Raw genomic sequence first — 25,936 nt, 5'->3', positions numbered from 1 at the left:
ATCTGTTTCAGTAATTAGACTGCAGCCATGCTGGGGCACCACATTGAAGAATTTTAGTCAAATAAATCAACACCAGTTCTTTTCTTTTAAACCTTATAAAGAGACTTATTGCATCAGTCTCTTTTTGCCGGACTGCTAAGTTACAGTGACATAAATAAACCAACACCTGTTGTCAAGCAGTGGTAGTCGACAAACAGGCACAAAGGATACATGCACATGAATATGAATATATATATGATTGGCTTCTTTCAGTTTTTATCTACCAAACCCACTCACAAGGTTTTGCAACAAGTATATAATAATCTCTGCATTCTTTTCTAAAAGGATAAAGAAACTGCTCACCAATTTTGCATAAACTACATCAGGTTCTGCTCGGACTACAGTATACAGCATTTTATTGTATTCCAGTCCCCTTTCTCTGATCAGCATTGGGTTTTTGAAAGCAAATTGAAAATTTGCAAGTGCTTCATAATCCAACTGCATGGAAAAAGATGAAATAAAACAAAGGTTTTTATATCAGTTAAACTAAAACAAGATTATAGAGATGTAATATAATTTCATAGAGATTGAATTATATATAAATTTTATAAAAAGTAAAAAGAATATAATAATGCCAGTTTCAGCATCATCAAAACAGTCATCTAAATCTCCCTTGTATCTTTGCATTTATACTAAAATACATTGACTATTATTAGATGTACCATAAAGGTGGCAAGATGGCATGTTAGACAACATGCTTAGCAGCGTTTCTTCTGGCACCAGGTTTGGAGTTCAAATTCTGCTGAGGTTACTTTGCCATTCATCCATTCAGGTTGATAAAGATAAGTATCAGTCAAACATTAGAGTTGATGTTAAACAACTAGCTCCCACCACATCCAAAATTTCAAGCCTTGTGCCTTTGGTAAAAAGAGTTATTATATGTCCTATAATGAGTAACAAGCAGAAGGCCAAAACTAAAGAGTGCATATTTATGTAATGTGTTGCAAGTAAGTTAATGTAGCAGAAATAATGTACCCCCAGTCTTTTGATGACAGTGAGAAACTACAAATACCATTTATTAGTATTCATTCATTTTTAAGAGGATGAGTGGCTTAGTGGTTAGGGTGCTGCACTAATAATCATACAATTGTGGTTTTGATTCTTGGGCCAGGCGAGGCATTGTGTTCTTAAGCAAAACATTTTATTTCACATTGTTCTTGTCAATTCAGCTGGCAAAAATGTTTGTTTTTGTGACTGACTGGCATCTCATCCATGGGGGGAATATACATGCCATAAAATCCAAGAAACCAGCCTTATGAGCTTGGGAAGGATCTTTGGTTGTTGTTGTTATTGTTGCTGTTGCTGTTGTTGTTGTTGTTACTATTACTATTATTATTATTATTATTATTATTATTATTATTATTATTATTTTAGAATTCATTTTTTGTGAATATGGAAGATTTACAGAAGTTGACTAGAAATAAGGAAGATGTGATTCAATGGGTGTATAAACACAAATTTACAAGGAAAGTGGAACACAAATAAATTTGCTGATGTATAAAGGAGAGAAAATTGCACTGGCAAAAGCATGTGACATCAATGAATGATGAAAGTTGCCATATATTGCCAATGGATGATAACTGTGACAGATAGAGATATGGAGATAGGATTGTTGATACAGGTACTGTATGGTTAAAAAGTCTGCAGTGCAACCATGTAGTTTTGGGTTCCATCCCATCATATGCCACCTTGGTTAAGGGTCTTTTACTATAACCTTAGGACTGTCACTGCCTTGTGAGAGAAATTTGGTTGACAAAAATTGTGCGGAAGTCCATTAAGTGTGTGTGTGTTTATGCTTGCCTTCACACTGTCACTATGTAAGCAAAAATGATGGGTGTTTATATCTCTTGTAAACAAAATAGCCAATCATTCAACAGTTTTGTTGTGTAATTAACAGTGGAATATAAAAAAAGAAAAAAACCTTACTTGTAACACAAGCAAGGATTGGCAACAAGAAGGACATTTGGCAGTAGAAATCTACCTCATTGACATTTGTTCAACCCATATAAACTGACATTAAAACAATGGTAATGATTCTTGACCTTACTGATGAGATGGCAAAAAATTGCTATTCTGCACAGCATACCCCATAGAGCTACAGGATTTAATAAAATCAACGATTAACTTTGTATTAAATAGCATTAGATGGTGAGATTTAAATTTACAACTGGACAGGACTATAGTCAATCTAATACAGATTCATCCATTTGATACTTATTCTTGTTAAATGGGGGATATAACAAAATATTAAAAATCGATTTGAAATTCAGTAAATAAACTATAATAAAGGGTTCAATTGCGTGAAACAGGGGAACACATTCTGAATTCCAATCCCAATAAGGTGGGGGCTTTTACTTATCTAGTACCAATAAAATCAACATATTCACCTTCCTATAAAACATGGTTTTGTGCAAAGTCAAAATTTCAAAATATCTATAAATTACGTACAGTAAAACCAATTGAAGAAGCCTTCACCATATTGCTTCTGGCATCAACAATAGCAGCTTGTTGTACATGCTGAGTTTTCATGAGTATTTCTTGTAGTATCATTAAAGGGTTTTCCATGGCTTAGCCTAAGAACAGAATAAAAGTATGTTAAGTAACTTTACAGCAATCTTATCAAGAGTTATTTCCCCTCCACCCTCCACAACGTGTCCCAAAGCCACTGAATGAGTTGTAATTGTTCGCCCTGCTAGCGATATCAAACATGTTACACCTTGCCGACTTTAAAATTAAAGAACACATTGAATAATGGCTGAAAAATGCTAGGTTACTCATAGCTCGTCTAGGGAAAAACAACAAATCTCAGATGTTACGTCTACAGTCACATTTAACTTCATAGAGTATCACGCTACTGACGTAAGATAATGTGAAATGTTTATGGACAAAACGTTGAGTTTTGGAATTAGTACACCTTCCTATTTTCACTAAAAAAAACTTCCTCAAATCTCCATTTTAGACATCAGATATCATATAGTTCTCTAAAACAAATATTCCATTTTTTAATTTTTACTTTTGCCAGTCACTCTACTCTTCTGGGTTTTCAATTTCATTTTTTTTCTCGAAAATATTGTCTGCATTATATATTTTTTTAAGGTAAGAAATTGTTTTTATTAAAATAAATGAATAAAATTTACAAATTCATTTTTTTTTATTGCGGAGGTGGGGCTTATTCTGAAAGTCAGGCCAATTAAATGAAAACGGGAATATATAATAAGGTGACATAGATCACTATTGTAGCAGAAGAGATGCTGTATAACGTATAATTAACAAGTCTGATTAGCGTGCAGTGGTATTGTGTTCCAATTGCTCGAGGCTAAGGGCTGCGAATATAGACGTATAAGGGTTGGATTCCATTAACTATAGCTTTACGAAAAATGCGCTTGGTAAGGAGGGAGGAAGTTTAAAGTGTTGGAGAAGGATGTTTTTAAATAATTGTCTCTATCGCCTTGGAAGAAATAACGGCAAGACGATACGTGAATGGAATAAATCCCTGTAGTGGGACAGGAGTTGAAGAGCTTGGTGTAGAGGGGCTAACTCTGGTGTGCCTTGGTTGAGGATAATGGAAAGAACATTTTCAGGGTCGGTGATTTTTAAAATTTTATTTTCATGGTCTGAAGTGACTGAAGATGTTTTCACACTTAGCATGTAAGCGTACGTTGTGATAGGCCAAGTGGTTGAAGCGGGATAGTTTTGAGGAGGAAATTTACCGATTGGTTGCAGTTTGGAGTTGGATGCAAAGCGAGTTGCTAATTTGGAAACCTTCCCTTTAGAGGTAAAATAATTAAGTAAATCCTCTCTCGGTTTCAGTTATAAGTATTTTTTTCTTTTCTATTTATTCTATTTTATTTTTTCACTCACACTTATCAAAACAGTAAGCAACTAGTAATAAAACAAGCCTCAATCAATTACTTAGTTTGCAGAGGGTTACAAAAGCAAAGGTAGGAGGTAAAACAAATAAAATGTTTTTTTTTTTTAAAAAAACGAATGTAAGATTTAGAAAAATTCAGATTGTATCTATCAGGGAAACAAGAGTTAAATAAGGTTACATAAGGTGCCCGAGGAAAGAAACATCTACATTAGAAAATCAGAAACTCTTCTTACAAGAAGAGACAACAGTGAAAAAATGAGAACTTGTGGAAAGATGAATTATTCGATCAGTAAGTAACCTGAAGAGGAGGAACAATTAGAAAGTTCGGTAAAACAACAAGTGTAGAAATGTTTATAGAATTGAAATAATGAAGTTATATCTCAATGATGATAACGAGCTTCAAGCTCTCTGTTGGATTCGATCAAGAGAAAGGATATCAACAGAAGAACGAACACAAATGTAACAACAGTATTCCATAGAAGTCAAATAAGAGATTTATAAAGATGAAAAATATATTCAAAACAAAAATAATGAAGGGCTTGTTACAGAGAACCAACCTCTATAAAAGTTGGTTTGTTAATTGAGCTAACATAGTCTTTCCAAAGATCTTTAGAAAAGGTTAAGCCTGAAAAAATACGAAGACTAGAAGACACAGGAAGAACATCATCAGGTACAAAAATAGGAATATGATTAGAAAGAAGTTTTTTAAAAAATAAATAAAATTTAGTTTTGCAAAGCTGAGCATTCCACTCAGTCACCGAATGTAGATCAAGCTACGAAAATCAACTATTTCTCTCCGATGAAACAAATCACTTCTAGTTCAAGTAAGAACACAAATAAATGTCATCAGCAAAGGTGAAAGATTAGATATATCATTTGGAAGTCTATGGACGGACCATATTAATCTACTCATTAAATTATGGGTTCAGTAGTTGAGTATTCATTAGACATGTATACTCTTAATGTAATTCTGAGACAGAATCAATGCAATAAAGTGTGACAAAGTTGATCCACAAAATTACTGATGTTGTGCATCTTGCAGACTTCCTCATAGTTTCCGTCAATCCAATTCACTCTCAAGGCTTGGTGTAAAACCAAAGATATGGTAAAAATTGTGTGCCCATGGATCTCTATTCTCACCAAGCATTGTAGAGTGTGTTCTTTCCTTCAACTCCAGCAACACGACAACGAAAGAACCATACAATGGTTTGAAGTTTTGGCTGTGTAATATGTAGAAGAGACATGCTTGAGTGGATGGATTCAGTCAACGGTCTAGCATTGCCTGATGGGTTAAGGGTCAAGTACATTTGCTCCCAGGGATAATTAGAATAAAATTGACAAAACTACGACCTGTCAATTGACTTGAAGTGCGGTAGGGTCCGAGAGATTTGGAACCAAGACATATGTGGATGCAGTGTAAGTTGTCGTGATGAGACAGTGCCAGACAACCTGAGAGGTGCAGAGGCGGTGATACTTTGATAGAAGCTGTGTTCGGACATGTCTGTGTTGGTGGCATGTAAGTAATTGATGTAAAGAGTTGAGCATTGTAAAAAAAATCAGCAATATAAGTACGGGATAATTTCGAGAACCAAGCAGAGATGAACATTAAAGTCACTGACGATGATAACTTCGAGGTATGAATGAGATGAGATAGACGATTCGGGAAGAGATGTGGTCGAAGGTTTGCTGATAGTTAGAGGAGTTTGGAGAGCGGTAGACAGTTGCATATGAATGAAGACAGTTACATAAAGAAGTGCCAAGCTCTAATTGTGGAAGGAACCTGTGGAAGGACGTGGGACGAAGTGGTGAGAAAGGATCTTCAGATGTTGAAGCTCACAGAGGATATGACAGGGGATCGAGACTTCTGGCGGTTTGCTGTGCTCCAGAAGACACGTCAAGCTAAGTAAATACGTGGTCGTCCTTGCATATAGGTATGCCTCCTGTATCCCTCTTTAGTTGGACATTCCTAATCTTGCGGGCTCATAGGTGTTGGTGTCACGTGAAAAGCATCCATGCCGGTGCCATGTAAAAGCACCGATGCTGGTGTTACGTAAAGGCACTCAGTACACTCTATAAAATGGCTGATGTTAGGAGGGGCATGCAGCCGTAGAAACCATGCCAAAACAGACATGGACCGAGGAGGAGGAGTTTGTGGGAAGTTTTGTTGCTGGTATTCAGGTAAATGAGAACAGCAGGGAAATGTGTGCATATGGGAAGATTCCATCTTTCAAAGTGAAGTATTAATTAGCATATGGTTGTCACCTGAACAGCAGAGAGTTATAGTTCACGATTGGGATTTGTCTCGGAGAGAAAAAGAAGTTATTGCACAATAGATAATCTACAATAATCGGTATCTTAATTTTTAGTATTTCATCCAATGAAAAATAAATTCATGTGTAATAAAATATATGTATTTATTGTATATCCTTTTTTTTTTTTTTTGTTAATAAAAGTGGACGAGGAAAATCTCTGCAACCTTACATTTTATATTAGACTAACACTTAATTTTAATGATTTAGGTTTACTTAGTCTTCTTAATATTTACCTCCCCTTGACAAAGCCTTTATAATAGTTACTTCTCTTGCAAAGTTTTTATGATAATTACTTCCCTTCGATAAAAGAAACTGAAAAAGACAATTGTAATCTTTATTCCGACAAAGACCCTAAAAGAAACATCTTTTTTAAGGCATACGTACTTATTTCACTTGACAAAGTTTATTGATCTGTCAAATTAGAAACTGAAGAAACGTTAGCAAAAATAAACAAGTTTCTTAAAATAAGAACTTAGTGTACCGTGAATAGAGATGAATTAATACAGTTTGAGCGGAGCCCTAAAAGAAACGACCTGCCCTATCCATCTCACCCGATTTTCTTCTCTGTCTTTATCCTTGTATAATTAAGAATGGACTTTGAGATTCCTTTATCTTTTTCCTTTTTTGTCACTTCTTTTTATTCAGAAGTCAACTTTGAAAAGTTTTCTTCAATCAAAACTGAGGAGAGAAGAAATAGAACAGAGAAATGTGTTAAAGTTGAAACGCCTGGGCAGCCGGGTAGTGACGTGGAAGTTTTTAACTACCGCCTCATCGCAATATCAGATAATGATCGTGAAGGTGCTTGGCCGTTCCGATGCATGAGTGTTTGGGCTGTCTCAGCAATGTTTAGTAAGAAACACCGGCGAACTCAGATGCAGAATATGCATTCCACTTTTTTTTTTTTGTATTCCATTTTTCTTTTGCCATTTTTAACTGTTTGCTTTTGAAATTGTGTTGTTTTTAAATAAAAAATATGATATTTGAATTCAAATAAATCAAATATTTTTTCAGTTTCTTTTAAATAGCATTTTCATTTGGGATTAAACTTCAATGTTATCCTCTCAAGTGGATCTGTTGGCCAACTTGAAATATCTGGAAAACTAGAGAAAGAAAGGAAACACTGAAAATATTACGTGAAAACGTAATAAGAATGCCTATCTTCCACATATTTTATTCGGTAGATTTACGATTCCAGTCATGTTGACATTCTTGTAACCAAGTGAATGATTTATGAGATACGAACTATCAGAAATGTGGCATGAAACACCAAAACGAAACAGAAGAACGACAGTTAGAACGAACTACTAGATAAAATCTATTACTAAACTACTAGATAAAATCTATTTCGACACAAGGACCCACAATTGGGAGGAGTGAAAATAAGATGAGAAAGAGTATAATGGTAAATAGAACGAACTTCAGTATCAAGTAAGACTGCCAAAACTTGAAGCCCTTAAGTTTGTTGCAAAATATTTAGAGTACCCAGATGAGGGAGAAGTCCATATCCCGATGACGAGCAAAGGTCTCTTTAGAAGTGGAAAAGATGTTGAACAGTGAAAAGTAACACGGGAATTGTAAGATTGAAGGGTGACACTGGCACAAGAAGAAAGTCATACAAATTAGAGTGGAATCATTTAAGAGAAAACGAAGCCCATCACGAAGGAACTACAAAACCACTGGATCTCAGCTCTCGCTCTTTGTGTTTCCCTCGTATATGTGCGTGCGCGTGCGTGTTAGTGTGTTCATGCGTGCGATACTCGTCTATGTGTGTGTGATACATACATACAAGTCAAAGCCAAGAAGGACAAGCATGGAAAAACTTACCAACACGAAACAAATAATGAAAGTCTGTGTATGTTTGTGTGTGTGTGTAATTTATAGAATTTATAGATGTTACGTGAACGATACACTTAGAAAGGGAAAGAGATTAATATTGCCGAGATGTGAGGGTCAATATGCAATATATATAATTTCTGTGAAAAATCTTAAATGTAAGTTTTACTCTTAATTCACCTGAAGAAAACGGTTTTTTTTTACATGATGTAATTGATTTGGTCATCAATAAAACATTTTGATGTAAGTAATTTGGTCATCAATAAAAAAACACGACTAAAACAGCCGTAGTAAACTTCAGCCCATCTGTGTTATTTTACGCACCACACACACATATACACGCAGACACACACGAAGGGGGTGCCCAAAAGTAACCGGAAGCGTTCTCTTTTGGACAAGCCCATTGTAGTTCAGGCTTCCGTCGCTTGATGCGACCCTCAGGCAACAGTTTGCCGACTGGTGTTGTCCACTAGGATCATACTGCAACGTGGTGCTTCTCCCTTGTTCGTCGAATTTTGTGACGGCTGAAACGAAGGAACAACGTGCTTCCGTTTTCTGCTGCGGAAAACAGTGGCCGAAACAGTTGTCATGCTTTAAACAGCTTACAAGGACGCTGCCATCAGCAAAATACAAGTTAACGAGTAGTTTCCAGACTTTAGCAATGGTCACTTGTCGCTTAAAGACCAACCTCCATCAGGACGAGCGTCCACCTCCCGAACGAATGAAAATTAATAAACTGATCTTGGAGGACCGTCGCCTAACAACTGATGAACTTGTTGATGTGACTGGTGTGCCCTGGAGTTCCTGCCAACGAATTTTGTGCGAGGAATTGCGAATGAAAAGAGTTGCAGCAAAATTTGTGCCTCGCTTGCTCACGGAAGATCAAAAGCAGTCACGGCTGAATGCGTGTCGTGAACTAAAAGAACAATTGGAAGTTGATCCGGACCTCTTTTCGAAAGTCATCACTGGTGACGAAAGCTGGAATTTGAAGTTGTGGAAGAGGTGAAGAAAAAATGACAGAGGCATTAAAAAGCATCACTTCGCAAGAGTTCCAGCACTGCTTTGAACAGTGGGAAATACGTCTGGACCGATGCATTGCTTCAAATGGAGAATACCTGAAGGCAATAAAAGTGTAAACATGTAAAACTACGTGAATAAATAATATTGCAAGAGAAGCCTGTTGTGTGTGTGTAATGAGTGGCGGGATAGGGATTTTCCCTAACTGGATTGGTTGAACCGACCGAAATGGGTCTAAAATATTGTATTGCATTTTATAGATATTAACACACACACACATATATTAGCATACCTACACAAGTATGCCTCCGACTTTGTTTCCTCATAACTTTCAGAAAAACAGGTAATGAAATGTCCTTCGAATATCTTTCAGATAAGTAAAGAATGCGCACACCCGATGTTTAGGGTTAGAGTTAGAGTCTTTGTTACGCCCAAAACGGGTGGTGTGCGTATTCTTTACCTCCGCCAAAAATTGGTAGGCGCACACACATATATATATTGACCAACATCACATAAATACCAACATAACGAAACCTGAAATTTTGGAAAAAAAACAGTATGTATGTGTGCGCGCCCACATACATATAATTGTAATTTATGCCATCTGAGAGACATTCTGAGAAAATTTCATTAATAAATATCAATTTTTCTGAAAGTTATAAGTAAATGAAGTCGAAGGTTGCACACTTGTGTTGGCATGACTGTGCGCGCGTGCGTCAAGCTAATTTCGACTGAGACTAAATATAACACGATGCGTATGTGTTTGGAATGAACGAAAAGCAATTTATTTATTTTACCAATGAGATCTGAAATCTAATTATTCTTTTTTTCTTTTTTTGTTACTTGGTTGGTAGGAAAACTGTCATTGTTTTTTTTTTGTTTTTTTTTTTATAGAAATGGGGAATCACTTACTAACAAGAAAACATTCTCAATATAATGCATATAATCAAATTCTGAAAAAGAAAAGAATCGCATGTTCTTTTACTTACAAAACGAAATAATTTTTTTTTACCAAATTAATGTTTACGAAACAGCCAACTTTCATCAATCTCCAATTTCACGCACATCAAGCATTGCCAAATACATAAATTCAGGGTTTCCTTCGACTGGAAATTTGTTCAAAATGTTGGGGACATATTTAAAAATACATTTTTGTTTATTTACTTCTTTTTTTTTTAATGACCTCTCAGTGAAATTATTAAGTTGGATGAAATTTAGATCGCTGAAGTAGCAGAGAGAAGCAACTCTATTTAATTTTATGGCAGTTTTGATAGATTTGGAGGTATGTTTTGTCTGACACCGTTGTCATAGCAACAAAGAGCTGACTATTCTTTCAGAATTGAAGGTTTAAAGTGTTATAAAAGAGGAAATTATTTAAATAAAAGTTTCGTATTCATTAAAAATGCTACATAAAAATATACAAATCTAGTTGTGGAAATATTTTATTAAAAAAGTTCTACTTCAGTCATACACTTGTAAAAAATATGGATGCGCAGAAATAACTCTAAATTAATTACAATACTTTTTCTTTTCTGTAAATACTTTTTCTTTCCGCCCTCATGGCATGGCCTGTAACAAGAATTTCATCAGAGACTACGAAGTTTAAAAGCGGCGAGCTGGTAGAAACGTTAGCACGCCGGGCGAAATGCTTAGCGGTATTTCGTCTGACGTTATGTTCTGAGTTCAAATTCCGCCGAGGTCGACTTCGCCTTTTATCCTTTCGGGGTCGATAACCTAAGTACCAGTTACGCACTGGGGTCGATGCAATCGACTCAATCCCTTTGTCTGTCCTTGTTTATCCTTCTATTTTTAGCCCCTTGTGGGCAATAAAGAAATAAGAAAACGTTAGCACGCCGGGCGAAATGCTTAGCAGTATTTCGTCTGTCTTTTACGTTCTGAGTTCAAATTCCGCCGATGTCGATTTTGTCTTTCCTCCTTTCGGGGGTCGATAAATTAAGTACCAGTTGCGTACTGGGGTCGATCTAATCGACTGGCCCCGTCCTCCAAAAATTTCGGGCTTTGAGCCTAGAGTAGAAAAGATTACAAGGTTTCTTTCGCCCCCACCTTCTCTTGTGTGAATGCTAGACTTCCGTGTGTGCAAATATAATCTCAGGAAATTCTTAGACCTCTGTACAATGTACTCTCACCACTCATCTCCCATAGTCCCTGTAATACTGTGGTATTCCAGTCAAACAGAATGTTATTGATTGTTAGTGTTTCTTTGTTTCACTTTCTATCATTAATCCCTTCCTTTTTTCTTTCTCTTTTTGTTGTTACTGTTCCTTAGTTTTTTATCAACTACAACTGGCTGCTAAATTAATTACCAATAAGTCGCTTGAAATTAAGGACTCTCACAAAACTTAGGGCACCAGAGTTAATCCAAATATATATATGAAGTAATACAATCAATTTCCCCATTTTTTCATTATGCTCCTAAACGAATTTTTAAACATTCTCAAAGGCTTGTGCAATTGTTCACTACTTAGTGAACAGTCCCTATCAGATTGGTGGTGTTGGACATGTAATTGAATTAGAGATTAGAATGTCGTTTCAAGAAGAAAATACCATATCGGGCGTGTGATTCCCCAAAAATGGTTACTTGGAGGGAAGGACACAACAACAGGCCTTGGATTTATTTGTTTTGTTCCAGATAGGTCGGCATCATCATTGCTATCTTTGATTTAGGAAAAATGTTCTTCTTGGAACAGAAATCTATACGGACTGTTAGTGCTTACAACGGAATAAATGCAATCCCTGTGATACCACCATTTCACCATTTGACAGTTAATCATCGCGAGAATTTTTTGAATCACATGAATGGAGTATGTACAAATCATGTTGAACATTTTGGAAAGAAATAAAACAACGATTGAAACACATCAACAGAACTTCATAAGAGATGCTACTGTCTCATTTAGACGAATTCATGTGGCAACAATTAAGGGGGAAAATCTGTGATGAGGCTTTCATTGACATTTCAAGTTGGTATATTGTTCAATGATCCTATAAATAATTAAATAAATAAAGAAATTTTTTTTTTGCAAATATATATAAGCGAGGTGTAATTAATTATTTTGCCATCTCATACAACAAAAACAGAAAAAAAAGGAAGAGAATAATGATAGAAAGTCAAAGAGAAAGAAACAATAACATTCTGCTTGACTGGGTGTCGGGGAATACAATAGTACCAGTCCCTGCATAGTGGTTCTATAATTCAAAATAGTTCCATAAAAGATGTTCTTCTAAAATGAAGTGAAGTACAGATCTGAATTAGATAGCAATGCATAAGGAAAAAAGCAAATTTCAAATTACTTTTTTAAAAGTAGAAAATGTTTCATGCCTGTAAATGCGTAATTCTGTGTTGAAGAAATAACGTTATATAAGTTCTTAAATTGAAGTTCTTCTTGAGTATCACATGTAGTAGTAACAGTGGATAATGTTACTGGGCTAAACAGAAAAGAAAATAATGTGTGTTATTGGAAACTAATGGATATACAGTGAAGTGATTTATCGTTCAGTTTAAACGTGTATCGTTATTGGAAACTATCTAAAATGATTTTCATGCAAAGAAAAGGTTATTCAATAGTGGCGCTTACGAAGGAAAAAACAAAAAAAGCGAATTGTCAGTTGCTCCAGTTATGGTCTATCTGGGCAATGCAAAAATGAAAAAGGACATTTTTTTTTTCAATTTTGCTTTATAAAATCAAAATTGCTACTACAATGTCGTTCTCTCATTGGCATATAAAACCGGTAAAAATAGCAGCCAATTAAACCATCCTCTATTGCATACCATTCTGGGAGTTGACAAAACAAAGTATGGGTATCGTTAAGAGATTGATATCGATTTAATCGACTACACCCTATCGCAGCCTTCACTCGTGATATCTCATGACTATTTAAAAACATTATTAAACAAAGAAGGTTTAAATCGAATGAAAACATGCGTTCACATAAACGTTGCTATACTTAAAAATAATTGAAGCGCTGTTGAATTCTCGTTGTTTAACTTCAGCTCAGACTTGACTGAGCAGACCTTATTGTAAAGGGATTTCCAGTCATGATTGTCCATGTTGTTCTCAACCTAACTATATCTAAGACTTCCTTATTTAATGTTTCGTTTTTTTAAACCTGTTGGGCTGTGATTTAAAGAAAAGTGACTTATTTCTAGAAAGTCTGAAGACAGCATAGAAGCTCCCGTAGCAGTGCAACCAGAAAAAAATCATGTAAATGCTGAACCAAGACCTAAGATAAGAAAATTTACAAAAGTAAATCGTAAATACCAACAAATGAATAAAAAAAAAAAGGAAAAACATACACAGTCCCTCAATTAGACACTACAACAAAGAATACTGGTATTTTCATCTTCAAAAACATTTTATGTAATCTCAAACCCTCGCGGCATTACAATGGATGATCGCGAGGTTGATGCGCTGAAACAGCCAAGCATCCTCGTGAGCATCATCTACGTTGAAACGTGATGCCAATGATGTAAACATTTTCGTTGTCAGCTGCTGGGTTTCTTCAAACAGCTCAAATACCACAGTTCGGAGACGTGATGTCAACAATGTCAAAACTTTCGTTGTCATCGGCCGGGCTTCTTCAAACGGTTCAAATGTCACAGTTTGGAGAAAAACTATAATTCAACAGAATTTACAGTATTTAAGAATCTGATTGCTCATTTACTTTTGTAAATCATTCTGGTAATATTTAAATATTTCACAATACAGTATATCAATCAGTATATGTGTGAAGGTGTCTCTTTGCGTTCAATAAATCAGAAGTGAAAGAGACCAATATGAAATAGCGCAATTTTTTGTCTTGTATGCAGTGCAGCGACCGACTCATTTGAAAGAATGAGTGAATGGGTGAGTAAATGAATAAATAAATAAATAAATGCTAACAAATATGATGTGTACTCATGCTGCTCACCAGGCAATAATTATTGCACACTTAACACATTTCTTTTATGTGGGAACGTTCTCTGGAGTTTATTTTACAGAAATAATTTCCATTCGCTTTATTAAAGGTTATGTATTATTAAATAAAATTGTTTTAACATTCGGATAAAATCGAAAGCTGAACTATATTTTGTTCGACACCGTTGTCATAGTAGCATTACCAGCCACAGTTGAAATACAAATGCAATGATATTGTCGCGTATGCTTTTTGCGATAGAGATTCTATTTGGTTACATCTAAATTACAGATACCTATGTAAGTATTATGTCATAGAAGTTCGTTGTTTGTTTGGAATGTAAGGATCAAAGATTACTATACTATGTCATGTTTTTAGCGGGTCGAGCAACCTCAGAAAAGAAGCTTTGTACAGATAACATTTGACTGAGTGGGGGATACAAGTTGCATTTGTTTGTTCAAAAACTACAAAAAGACAATCTAGCTGTGACCGTTCTGTCTCCCATCCGATCAAGAAATACTGTATACGTTATCCGAAGACTTTTGCTGCTTTAAGGCAGCAAAGTGTGACGGGAGAGGAAGGAGATTTGACTACTATCTCTTGCAGATCAAACTACCACTTCGTGATTTCCGAAATATCAAATGATTAATGTGAACAAATTTTACGCACTTGGAAATTTAGAAAAATTATATGGAAAACTTATTTGCTAATCTTGTTAATATGTATACAACAAAATATGAAAAGACGTTCAAGTTATATTATCGGTTTTTTTCATTGACTCTGTGGAGTGTGAAGTAAATAGGTCTTGATGTATTGGTATAATATTTAGGTTGCATACTGTTCCATATTGAAGCCAACTTCTAACATTGTTCAATTAACATTTATTTTTACAGAAGTATATCACAATATTTACATAGCTTGCAAGTAGTGTGTTGTGCCAGAAGTAGAGTAGTTTGTAGTTACATTAATAACAGGGAGGAAAATGCTTTGCATGAGAGGCACGGAAAATACTCTGTTCTTTATAGTCAATGATTCGTTTAACCTGAATTGATCTGCAACCATTGTCTTCTTGAAGGGCTTGATGTCTGCATCTGCACACAAGTGCATGCTGCACACCTAGCATTCTCGGCCACCTTTCTGCCTCTCTGACTGTGCTTGCTTGCATTGGTACTACGTTGTCTTTTTACGTGAGTTACTAAAGCTTTAAGGTTTTGATTCTAGGCTTTACTACAACTCCAAGAGTCCTCAGGCTCTCCAACAAAAGCCAACATTATTGTATGTTTTCTCATAATCTATCCAACCAACAGCTAAGTTCTTATCTGCATTTCGTTTGCTATAATTCTATTGAAATACAAGCGATCAACTGTTCTTTTTGTTAGTTTTGTTTTGTTTTGTTTTGTTTCTTTCATTATTTTTGCTCTTCTGGTATCAGTTTCCTTATCTCCACAAAACTATACAATTCATTTGTTACGAGACCAATTAGCAATTTTCAGAGTAAACATATAATAGGTCTTTAACTACTGACTTCTCTATTTTCTTTATCCTTCTGCATTGAAACCGTCTTTTCATTCATCAATAATGTTGGCCTTCAATTTTCTGTGCAGTCAATAAAAAAGGTTCTGTATACTTGTGCTTGCTTGGAGAATCCCTGAATGCCATTGACCCAGAAACTTTCCAATTTGCTATACTTTTAAGCATCTTACATATATTAAGGACATGAATATAGGGAAAACTGCTCGTCCATCAGGGATGGTTTCTAAGATACTCAAAATATCTGATGAAGAAGGATAGATAATGGCCATCGAAATAGTTGAGTAATACAGGAAAGTGTCATACCCACTGACTGGTGTAGCAATATCATTGTCAACTGCTACAAAGGCAAAAGAGATACTTTAGAGAAAAGATGTTACAGCGGCATCAAATTGTTGGACCAGAAGAATCCAAGAACAATTGATCAAAAACGGTTAGCTTAAATGAAATGCAGATTAGTTTCATGCCTGGAAGAGGTACTAGAGATTCAGTCTTCTTAGAGAGACAACTTCAAGAGAAATACTTGGCTAAGAGTAACCCACTATACTTGACCTTTGCTCACTTGAAAAAGGTCTTTGACAGGGTACTACATACTGTAATGTGGTGATCACTAAGGAAAGTAGGTGTAGGGAATAATGGTTGAACATGATGAAATAACCAGAAGAAAGAGGCTGAATGGTAAGGAGATAATAACACTGATCCAGCCAAACATATTTGCTCTTGTACATCTGTGTGTATGTGAGAATGTTATGTGTGAGTGTATATGAATAGGGGTGAGTATGTGAGTATGTATGTGTGGGCAAGCTGAAAAATATGTGGACCTGTGTGAGTGTATGTGTGTAAATGACCTAGTGCATACATTATGTGGAGTGATAAGTGTTACATGTACTGGTATGTATGTGTGTGTGCATATGGACGTGTATATATGTGTGCAAATATTGTGTGTGCAAATTCATTGGCCTGGGTGTGTTTATATGTGTACAAGTAACCTTGTGTATGTGTTGTGTAGAGTGATGTGCATTTTGTGTATTTGTGTGAGGCTAATGTGTGTGTGTGTGTGTGCACACGTGGGTTCTTGTACAAATGCTTGTGTTTAGCAGTTGATGTGTGCTTGTGCAGGTGATGTGTGCACATGTGTATGTGTGTGTGTCTGTGACCATATAGTGTGCACGTGTATAATGTATGTTTGTGAGTGAAAGTTATCTGTGTCTTTGCGTGTTGCATGTGTTTATGCATGTGTGTATATATATTGTCTGTGTTCAGTCATGTGCTTGTGTAGGTGTGACAGTGTGCATGATGGTGTGTGGTGTGTGTACTGAGGTGAACAGTGTGTAGAGGTGTTTGTATTGTGGTATGTGTGGTAACACTAATGAAAAGTGTATGTGGATTGAGTAATGAGTTTAACAGTGTGTATGGGTGTTTGTATTGTGGTGTGTGTGTGTGTGTGTGGTGAGGGTATGGAAGTAGGCAGTATGCAGGTATGTTGGTGGAGGAGAGAGACAGTTGAAAGTGGGAAGTGTGTGGGAGTCTGTGTAGGGTTGGTATTATGTTGCTCATAAAGCACAAAAGAATGAAGGGAGAAGATTAATTCCTGTTCACAGTGAAGGCAGGTGTCCGAGTGGCCCTTGTACAGAGACAGTCTGAACACAGACTGTCTGTGTGTCTGTGTGTGTGTGAACCTATTCAAGGTACTGAATTTTGTGAGCAACATTTCAGCCACAATTGACTAGGACAGAAATGTCATACTACATGATGGGAACTCCCTCCTATTTAAAAAAAAAAATACCACATAAACAAGAAAAGAACATCAAACAACTGTTCAACGTAATTATGGGGGTCTATTACAAAGCTGTGGAGGTGCAATGGCCCAGTGGTTAGGGAAGCGGACTCGCGGTTGGAGGATCGCGGTTTCAATTCCCAGACCGTGTATTGTGTGTGTTTATTGAGCGAAAACACTTCAAGCTCCACGTGGTTCTGGCAGGGGGTGGTGGCAACCTCTGTTGTACCCCAACTTTCTTTCACTCTTCCTTCCTGTTTCTTGAATAACGCTGCGATGGACTGGCGTCCCATCCAGCTGGGGGGAACACATATGCCATGAAAACCGGGCTCATGAGCCTGGCTTGAAAAGGACACATAAATAAATAAATTACAAAGCTGAAATATGAGAAAACATTGGTCTATATATTTTGAATAAAATGCATCACTGATTCCTGAAAATTGATGCAAGGATATATGAGATGAGGTCGAATCATTTTGAGAGCCACAAATAAATATAACATGCACATACTTAAAAAAAAAAGACCTCTACACATTCTTCAACAATGTTGGACTGAGGATAATTGTGAATGGCAATCATTTTAAGATAAATGTCACCTAAATCTTGAAGGTAAATTTTACCATTATCATAAACCTAATAAAAGATTGTTCTACATCTACATGCATTTCAGATATCCTTCTAACATTCTCTGAGGTTTAGTTCTTGCCTTCAGCAAGTGCGTAGCACCACTAACCTCTTACAAAACAGAATTCAATTGAGTATTAGAATATTTGCACTGAAGAGCTAGAAAGAGGTGAATATTCAGATATAGTATATGCAAGTACCAACAATTTCCAATGAAAAATTTAAAACACAGAAAATCCTATGGTACAATCTCCTGTTTGATTTAAATGTAAGCAAGAATGTAGCAGAAAAATTGCTCTCTTACTCTCTCCTTTACTTGTTTCAGTCATTTGACTGCGGCCAGGATGGAGCACCGCCTTTAGTCAAGAAAATCGACACCAGGACTTATTCTTTGTAAGCCGAGTACTTATTCTATCGGTCTCTTTTTGCTGAACCGCTAAGTTACAGGGATGTAAACACACCAGCATCGGTTATCAAGCGATGGTGGGGGGAACAAACACAGACACACAAACACACATACATATATATATATATACATACATACGATGGGCTTCTTTCAGTTTCTGTCTACCAAATCCACTCACAAGGCTTTGGTCGGCCCGAGACTATAATAGAAGACACTTGCGCAAGGTGCCACACAGTGGGACTGAACCCGGAACTATGTGGTTGATAAGCAAGCTACTTACCACACAGCCACTCCTGCAGGAACTATTTTCTTCAAAACCTGTAGCTCTCTTATTCTTGCTGTAGGAACTTTGCCAACATTGTCAATACACTAAATGCAAATATACTAAACAGCAATAGCACCACTGAACCTGCATGCAATTGTAACTTTAGGAGCTCATCTATTAGATTCATCTGAACAACAAACAGTGTCTGAATAATCCAGTAATATTCCATGCCTAAGTTCAGTTGACCAATAAATCTGAACATATGTCTTACATCAGAGCAACAAGAAACACTTTCAAATCAAGGTACTCCTCACATAGGTATCAACTCAGACAGGAAACACTCCACAAGCCTATCAAATTACATTTGGCAACTACAGAAAGCTAATGATAGCACCTTTAAAATATATGGTTGATCTTAGATTCTGTACTGGCCTATAAACACTGAAATGCCAGTGCCAACTTTATTTGATGGAGAAGATTGCCATATTCCTCCAAAATGAAAATGATCTAAACACCAACTATGAGTTACTCAGTACTTTTTTACACAGGAACAAATAATTGCTTATGAACAATTAACAAGGCCCAACTTGATGAAATGCAACCATTGTGATAAAGGCCTGTAAAATAAATCTTGACACTCCAGAAATAACCTACAATCTGTATAAACAAACTGACAAACCAATTATTATATACACATTAAAAAAAAATGCATACTCTGCTATAAAATATCAATCAACTAACATTCAAACTTTAAATCTATTTGGAGAAAAATATATCACACTAGTTCTACTAGAGTGAATGCATAGTACCTATAACATTTCAAAATTTCACTGGGATGTGTATAACTGACACAAACACTAGAGCGAAAAAAGTATTTCCTCTAAATTTTTATTGTCCTTTCTACACACATATATATATTTATAAATTATCAGTCTCATAAAGATATAAAGACAGGGAAATTCCCCTGCCCTTCAGGAATCACCATTGATGCTTAAACTATCTGGTGGAGTAGGATATAGCCTAGTCACCTGTATAGTTAATCAGGCTTTGCGCGAGGGAGTCATACCAAATGGTTGGTGTTGCAGCATTATAGCTAGAAAGACAAAGGTGACACCTTAGATAGAAATAATTACAGAGGTATCAAATTGTTAGATCAGGTGATGAAAGTTATGGAGAGTCATAGACCAATTAGGAAGAGGGTTAGTGTAGATGAGTTGCAGTTTCAATCTGTGCCAAGCAGGAGCATTACTGATGCTATATTCCTGGTTAGGCAACTGCAGGAGAAATATCTAGCCAAAAATAAACCCCTGTACCTGGCTTTTGTTGACATAGAGAAAGCCTTTGATAAAGTCTTCTGCTCCCTTATCTGGTGGTCAATGCAGAAGCTAGGGATAGATGAGTGGTTAGTGAGAACTGTACAAGCGATGTACAGGAATGTTGTCAGTAAGGTAAGGGCTAGCAATGAATTTAGGGTACAAGTTGGGGTTCACCAAGTATCGGTCCTCAGCTCCCTCTTGTTCATCATAGTCCTCCAGACAATAACAGAAGAATTTAAGATAGGCTGCCCCTGGGAGTTCCCCTTTGCTGAATCACTACCAGAACTTGAGAAGAAATTTCAGATGTGGAAGAAAGGTCTAGAATCAAAGGGCTTTAGTGTTAATCTAGCAAAAACCAAAGTCTTAGTAAGAAGGAGAGTAGACAAATCACAAATTCCTTCTGGTAGATGGCTCTGCTCGATCTGTAGAAAAGGTTTAGGTAGAAACTCCATAAAATGTACCCAGTGTAAACTATGGACACATAAGAGGTGCAGCAATATCAGAGGAAGGTTAACAGGGAAAATTGTTTTTTTGTGTGGAAGGTGCACAGGTACAATAAACACTAAAAATGTACAGAAAATAGACTCCATCAAATGCCAGAGGGAAAAACTAGAAATACTTAAATGCTTCCATTACCTAAGTGACCAAGTCAGTAGTTGGGGTGGATGCTCTGAAAGCATTGCTGCTAGAATTAGAATAGGTTGAGCAAAGTTCAGGGAGCTCCTACCTGTGCTGGTAACAAAGGGTCTTTCACTCAGAATGAAAGGCAGATTGTATGATACCTGTGTGCAAACATGCTACGCAGCAGTGAAACATGAGCTGTGACCACTGAGGACATGTGTAGGCTTGTAAGAAATGAAGCCAGTATGCTTCACTGGATGTGTAATGTCAGTGTACATGTTCATCAGAGTGTAAGCATCTTGAGAGAAAAGTTAGGCATAAGAAGCATCAGATGTGGTGTGCACGAGAGACAACTGCGCTGGTATAGTCGTTGATGCATATGGATGAGGACAGCTGTGTGAAGAAGTGACGCACTCTAATGGTAGAAGGAACCTGTGGAAGAGGTAGATCCAGGAAGACATGAGATGAGGTGGTGAAACATGATCTTCAAATGTTGGGCCTCATGGCGGTGATACAAGTGACTGAGACCTTTGGCAATATGCTGTGCTTGAGAAGACTTATCAAACCAAGTGAGATCATAGTCGTGGCCAATGCTAGTGTCGCATAACTGGCACGTAAAAAGCACCCTTTGAACATTGGGCAATATGCTATGCTTAAGAAGACCTATCAGGCCAAGTGAAATCATGGTTGTGGCTGATGCCATTGCCATGTAACTGGCACCCATACTGGTGACATGTAAAACGCACCATTCGAATGTTGGGCCTCATGGAGGCAGTGACAGGTGACCAAGACTTTTGGTGATATACCATGCTTGAGAAAAGCTGTCAAGCCAAGTGAGATCATAGTCATGGCCATAGCCAATGTCACATAAGTGGCACCCATGCTGGTGGCACATAAAAAGTACCCACTACACTCTTCGAGTGGTTGGCATTAGGAAGGGCACCCAGCTGTAGAAACCATGCCAAATCAGATTGGAACCTAGTGTAGTTTCATGGCTGACCAGTTCTCAGTCAAACTGTCCAAGATTCTTTTGGTTTTAGTGACAAAAAAAAAAATCAAAAGAATCTTTATAACCATATCATTCATGTATATTGTTTACCCCTTTCCCTTTCCCTATAAGGAAAAGGCTGGTGCCATCTTAAGCTTTGAATCACTAGGTCTGATAAGATGAAACAAAACAACAAATAAAATAGGTGACAGTTAAAATCTGCTTGGAATTAATTACTAGCCTGTATGGCCTGGCTAAGTCAAAATGTTTTTTGTATTCTTCCTTTCCACTAGGAGAGTTTAAATGTAGTTACAACAATATGTCCTTCTGTTGAAATAAAATTTCAGTAAATTTCTATATATTTGTGCAGCTGAGGATTGCTCTGCATTTTACATTTAATGTAATGTTCACATTGCTTAAATAAATGGAGTCGCATGAAACGATCGTACTGCATTAACTTTGAATATCCTTGTTGCTTATTTTGATTTTAACCACCTTATTTTGGGATTGTATGGATAATACCATACTTAATTCTGGTGCCTAAGCTTAAGTACCAAATTCACCTTGAATCTAAATTTTATATATATATATATATATATATATATATATGGAGAGAGAGAGAGAGACAGACAGACAGACAGAGACAGAGACAGACAGACAGAGACAGACAGACAGATAGGCAGCAGACTGACAGATAGAGAGACAGCAGACTGACAGACAGACAGAAAGCGATATACAGATAGAGACAGAGAAACAAACTTGTATACATGTAATAATAATTGTTCTTCTGTGTAATTATAGCAAAAAAATTTTGAAATTATATTTACTTAAAGCATGTTTAAAGTAAGTTTTCAGTGGAAATACTGAAACTATAACATTATCGAAGGGGGATGATTAACTTCGTACAAACTTAGAAAATGCTGAAATCTGTTGTAAGAATAATTTTAGTAATATTATTTGTCAGTTCAGATTGAACAAAGATATTTATATGACAAATACCTATAACCCTTTACAATTTAAACCAACCATATTCAGCTCGAATATTCTATGCATCATGGAAATCTCAAAGCTATAAGATAATGCACAATTAACTCAAAACAATGTGAATATAAAAGCATTACACTTGACAGAGTAATCTGAATACTGAAGAGTTAAGCATCTAGAAATGACTGGATTTTGAATGGAAAGGAAAAATTACAATGAATAAACTGTTCTGTGTCTTAAGTAGATATTACCAGTTTTGACTGCGAGATTTATCATTAGTAGACATCAGTCCCTCTGTGTGACACCTTGGGCAAGTGCTTTCTACTATAGCCTTGGGCCAACCAAAGCCTTGTGAGTGGATTTGGTAGGCGGAAACTGGAAGAGGCCCATCATATATATATATATATATATATATATATATATATATATGTTTGTGTGTGTGTGTGTGTGTCCGTCCGTCTGTCCATGTCCTTGTATCTGTGTCTATCCCCTGCCACTGCTTAACAACCAGTGTTAGTATGTTTACGTCCCTGTAACTTAGCAGTTCAGCAAAAGAGCCAATAGAATAAGCAACAGGTTTAACAAAATGAAGTACTGGGGGATCGATTCATTTGACTAAAAATTATTCAAGGCAGTGCCCTCGTATGGCCACAGTCTAATGATTGAAACAAGTAAAAGATAGAAAGATGAAAAAGCAAAAAATGCATAATTTGAATTGATATATTTAGTAATATTTGAATATTACTAAACAAGAAACCCATCATCATCTGCTGCCACATCATTTTACACTCACATTTTCATGCTTGCATGGGTCAGACAGAGTATAGATGAAGCACATTTTCTATGGCTGGATGCCCTTCCTATCATCAACCCTCACCTGTTTCCAAGCATATATGTTTCCAATATATGGATTCAACTAATCTGGTTTTACTCAAAAAAAAAGCCCCTTAATGTATCATTCTACTAAACATATGGAATATATAGTACGATACAAGAGAAAACCATAAGGAGTGTATAAAATTATAGATAAAGGGAGAAATATACATTGATAAAATCTATTTTACTATTGGATATTCTTGTTTAATGTTAAATAAGAATATACAATGACAAAATAAATTTTATCATTGTATTTTTCTCTCTGTATTTATAATTTTATACACACACACATATGTAAAAATAAAACATCTTTTCTTCATGCACTAGGCTTTTCTCTCCTTCCCCACTCCTGCAGCCCAACACTGCTCCGTCATCTCTCTCACTCTTCTGTCCTCCTTCTGTCAACCTTATCATTGGTCATCCTGTCACTCCTTTAGATACATTTTATCACTCACTGCATTTTCACCCCACCCCACCCTCCACCTTACCTTTCCCTCCCCTCTCTCCCTTTTACACCTCCATAAACTCCCTACTCATACACTCTGAGAAATCCTCTACCGTTCCATTTATATTCACATCCTTACACCTTGAGAGTATACCCTGACGCATTGCCATCATCTCGCCCATTCTCTCTTGCTCTCTCTTACTCTCATTCTCACTCTCTCTTCCCCTCCCCCCTCTCTCTTGCTCTCCCTCCAACTGGGGTAACCTTGTATCTCCTCTACAACAAGACACATGTTTCTGTCCCTCACATCACCTGGCACAGAGTTACTTCCTTCAATATCACTCCTCCTCCTAGTCGAGGGGGTCTTTGTTTTGGAAGTTATTTGATGACTTCACCAGTGCTGGTGCTACATAAAAAACATCAAGTCCACTCACTAGAGTAGTTGACATTAGGAAGAGCATCCAGCTGTAAAACCATACCAAAGCAGACCTCACCAGTGCTGGTGCCACATAAAAAGCACCCAATTCACTGTAAAGTGATTGGTATTAGGAAAGGCATCTTGCTGTAAAAACTATGTCAAAGCAGACATTGGAGCTCAGCATAATATCCCAAGTTTAGCAGCTCCTGTTAAACTGTTCAACCCATGCCAACATGGAGGATGGACATTAAATGAGGACGATGATTGTGTGTGTGTACTTATATAACGAGCTTCTTTCAGTTTGTTATTTCTTTATTGCCCACAAGGGGCTAAACATAGAGGGGACAAACAAGGACAGACAAATGAGTTAAGTCGATTACATCAACCCCAGTGCATAACTGGTACTTAATTTATCGACCCCAAAAGGATGAAAGGCAAAGTCGACCTCGGCAGAATTTGAACTCAGAACATAACAGCAGACGAAATACTGCTAAGCATTTCGCCTGGCATGCTAACATTTCTGCCGGCTCACCGCCTTTTATCAGCTTTTCAGTTTCTGTCAACCAAATGCACTCACAAGGCTTTGGTCAGTCTGGGTCTCTGACAGAAGATACTTGTCCAAGGTGCAATGCAGTGGGATCGAACTGAGAATCAAGTTGTTGGGAAGGAAATCTCTTATCACACATGCACTATACACAGCCACAGAAAACCTTGTCTCTAAGATGAAAAAAAAGAAGAATGAAAGAAAAAAAAATAGTTAAAGCAAACCAGAAAATGGATTAAGCAAAAGATAGCCCTACTGATTTTAAAACTTGTATTTTCAAAAACTTTCTTGTATTATTTTTCCAGATACTTTTGATGTTTTCTGCAACATTCATTACCTGTCGTAACAACAAGGATTTACTCTAAATCCTACAATGCCACTTGATGTGAAAAATGAAGGAGGATTAAAGGTACACAACAAAACAAAACTTGAAACTATTTTGCATGGAAATACACAGGTAGTATAACATTTATCTCTCTAAAATTAAGATTTCAATTTTACTTAACACTATTATTAGTCTAGTGGAGGCGCAATGGCCCAGAGGTTAGGGCAGCAGACTCGCGGTCATAGGATCGGGGTTTCGATTCCCAGACCGGGCGTTGTGAGTGTTTATTGAGCGAAAACACCTAAAGCTCCACGAGGCTCCGGCAGGGAATGGTGGCGAACCCTGCTGTACTCTTTCACCACAACTTTCTCTCACTCTTACTTCCTGTTTCTGTTGTGCCTGTAATTCAAAGGGTCAGCCTTGTCACACTGTGTCACGCTGAATATCCCTGAGAACTACGTTAAAGGCACACGTGTCTGTGGAGTGCTCAGCCACTTGCACATTAATTTCACGAGCAGGCTGTTCCGTTGATCAGATCAACTGGAACCCTCGACGTCGTAAGCGACGGAGTGCCAACAACAACAAACAACAACATTATTAGTCTATTCTAGAAAGACACAAACAGATATATTATATACTAGCTTAAAAGCCACACTTTGTGTAAACTTTTAAGCTAGCTCATGTGAAGAGCTAATTGGGCCTGCAACCCAAAACTGAAGCGAGCAATAATAATAAAACATTTATTGGTACCCTACCAACTTGTGAGTTCTTTTAAAATTTGAATACAGGTTATATATATATGTATATATATATATATATATATATATATAT

At 36.7% G+C, this 25,936-nt stretch overlaps 2 protein-coding genes across 13 annotated transcripts in view; one reads left to right on the top strand and one right to left on the bottom strand.

The window, feature by feature from the left end:
• Positions 1-13,483, bottom strand: part of LOC106877913 (profilin-4) — a 25,628-nt gene extending 12,145 nt beyond the window's left edge. The window contains exons 1-3 of one of the 8 annotated variants that reach the window (XM_014926975.2): positions 13,388-13,483; positions 2,488-2,612; positions 343-477 (exon numbers count right to left, since the gene is read on the bottom strand). In XM_014926975.2, coding sequence (XP_014782461.1) covers positions 343-477; positions 2,488-2,604 — 252 coding nt within the window. In that variant the 5' untranslated portion in view covers positions 2,605-2,612; positions 13,388-13,483. Of the gene's footprint in view, positions 1-342; positions 478-2,487; positions 2,613-8,046; positions 8,211-10,061; positions 10,399-12,384; positions 12,503-13,038; positions 13,111-13,387 lie in introns of those variants that run through there. The other 7 variants (XM_052965565.1, XM_052965564.1, XM_052965562.1 and 4 more) reach the window with 7 other exon arrangements.
• A 364-nt stretch (positions 13,484-13,847) lies between these two features.
• Positions 13,848-25,936, top strand: part of LOC106877912 (protein FAM228B) — an 81,759-nt gene continuing 69,670 nt past the window's right edge. For 4 of the 5 annotated variants that reach the window (XR_001410436.2, XM_014926967.2, XM_014926968.2 and 1 more), the window contains exons 1-2: positions 14,173-14,285; positions 25,086-25,237. Coding sequence is in view for 4 of the 5 variants with exons in the window: in XM_014926967.2 (XP_014782453.1) it covers positions 25,154-25,237 (84 nt within the window). In the remaining variant the exon portion in view is untranslated. Of the gene's footprint in view, positions 13,938-14,172; positions 14,286-25,085; positions 25,238-25,936 lie in introns of those variants that run through there. The other variant, XM_014926966.2, reaches the window with a different exon arrangement.

The sequence above is a fragment of the Octopus bimaculoides genome, chromosome 2, assembly GCF_001194135.2.
Source record: "Octopus bimaculoides isolate UCB-OBI-ISO-001 chromosome 2, ASM119413v2, whole genome shotgun sequence".
In the NCBI taxonomy this organism is placed as follows: Eukaryota; Metazoa; Mollusca; class Cephalopoda; order Octopoda; family Octopodidae; genus Octopus; species Octopus bimaculoides.
Note: the sequence above shows the minus strand (reverse complement) of the source record. Positions and strands in the feature narration are given on the sequence as shown.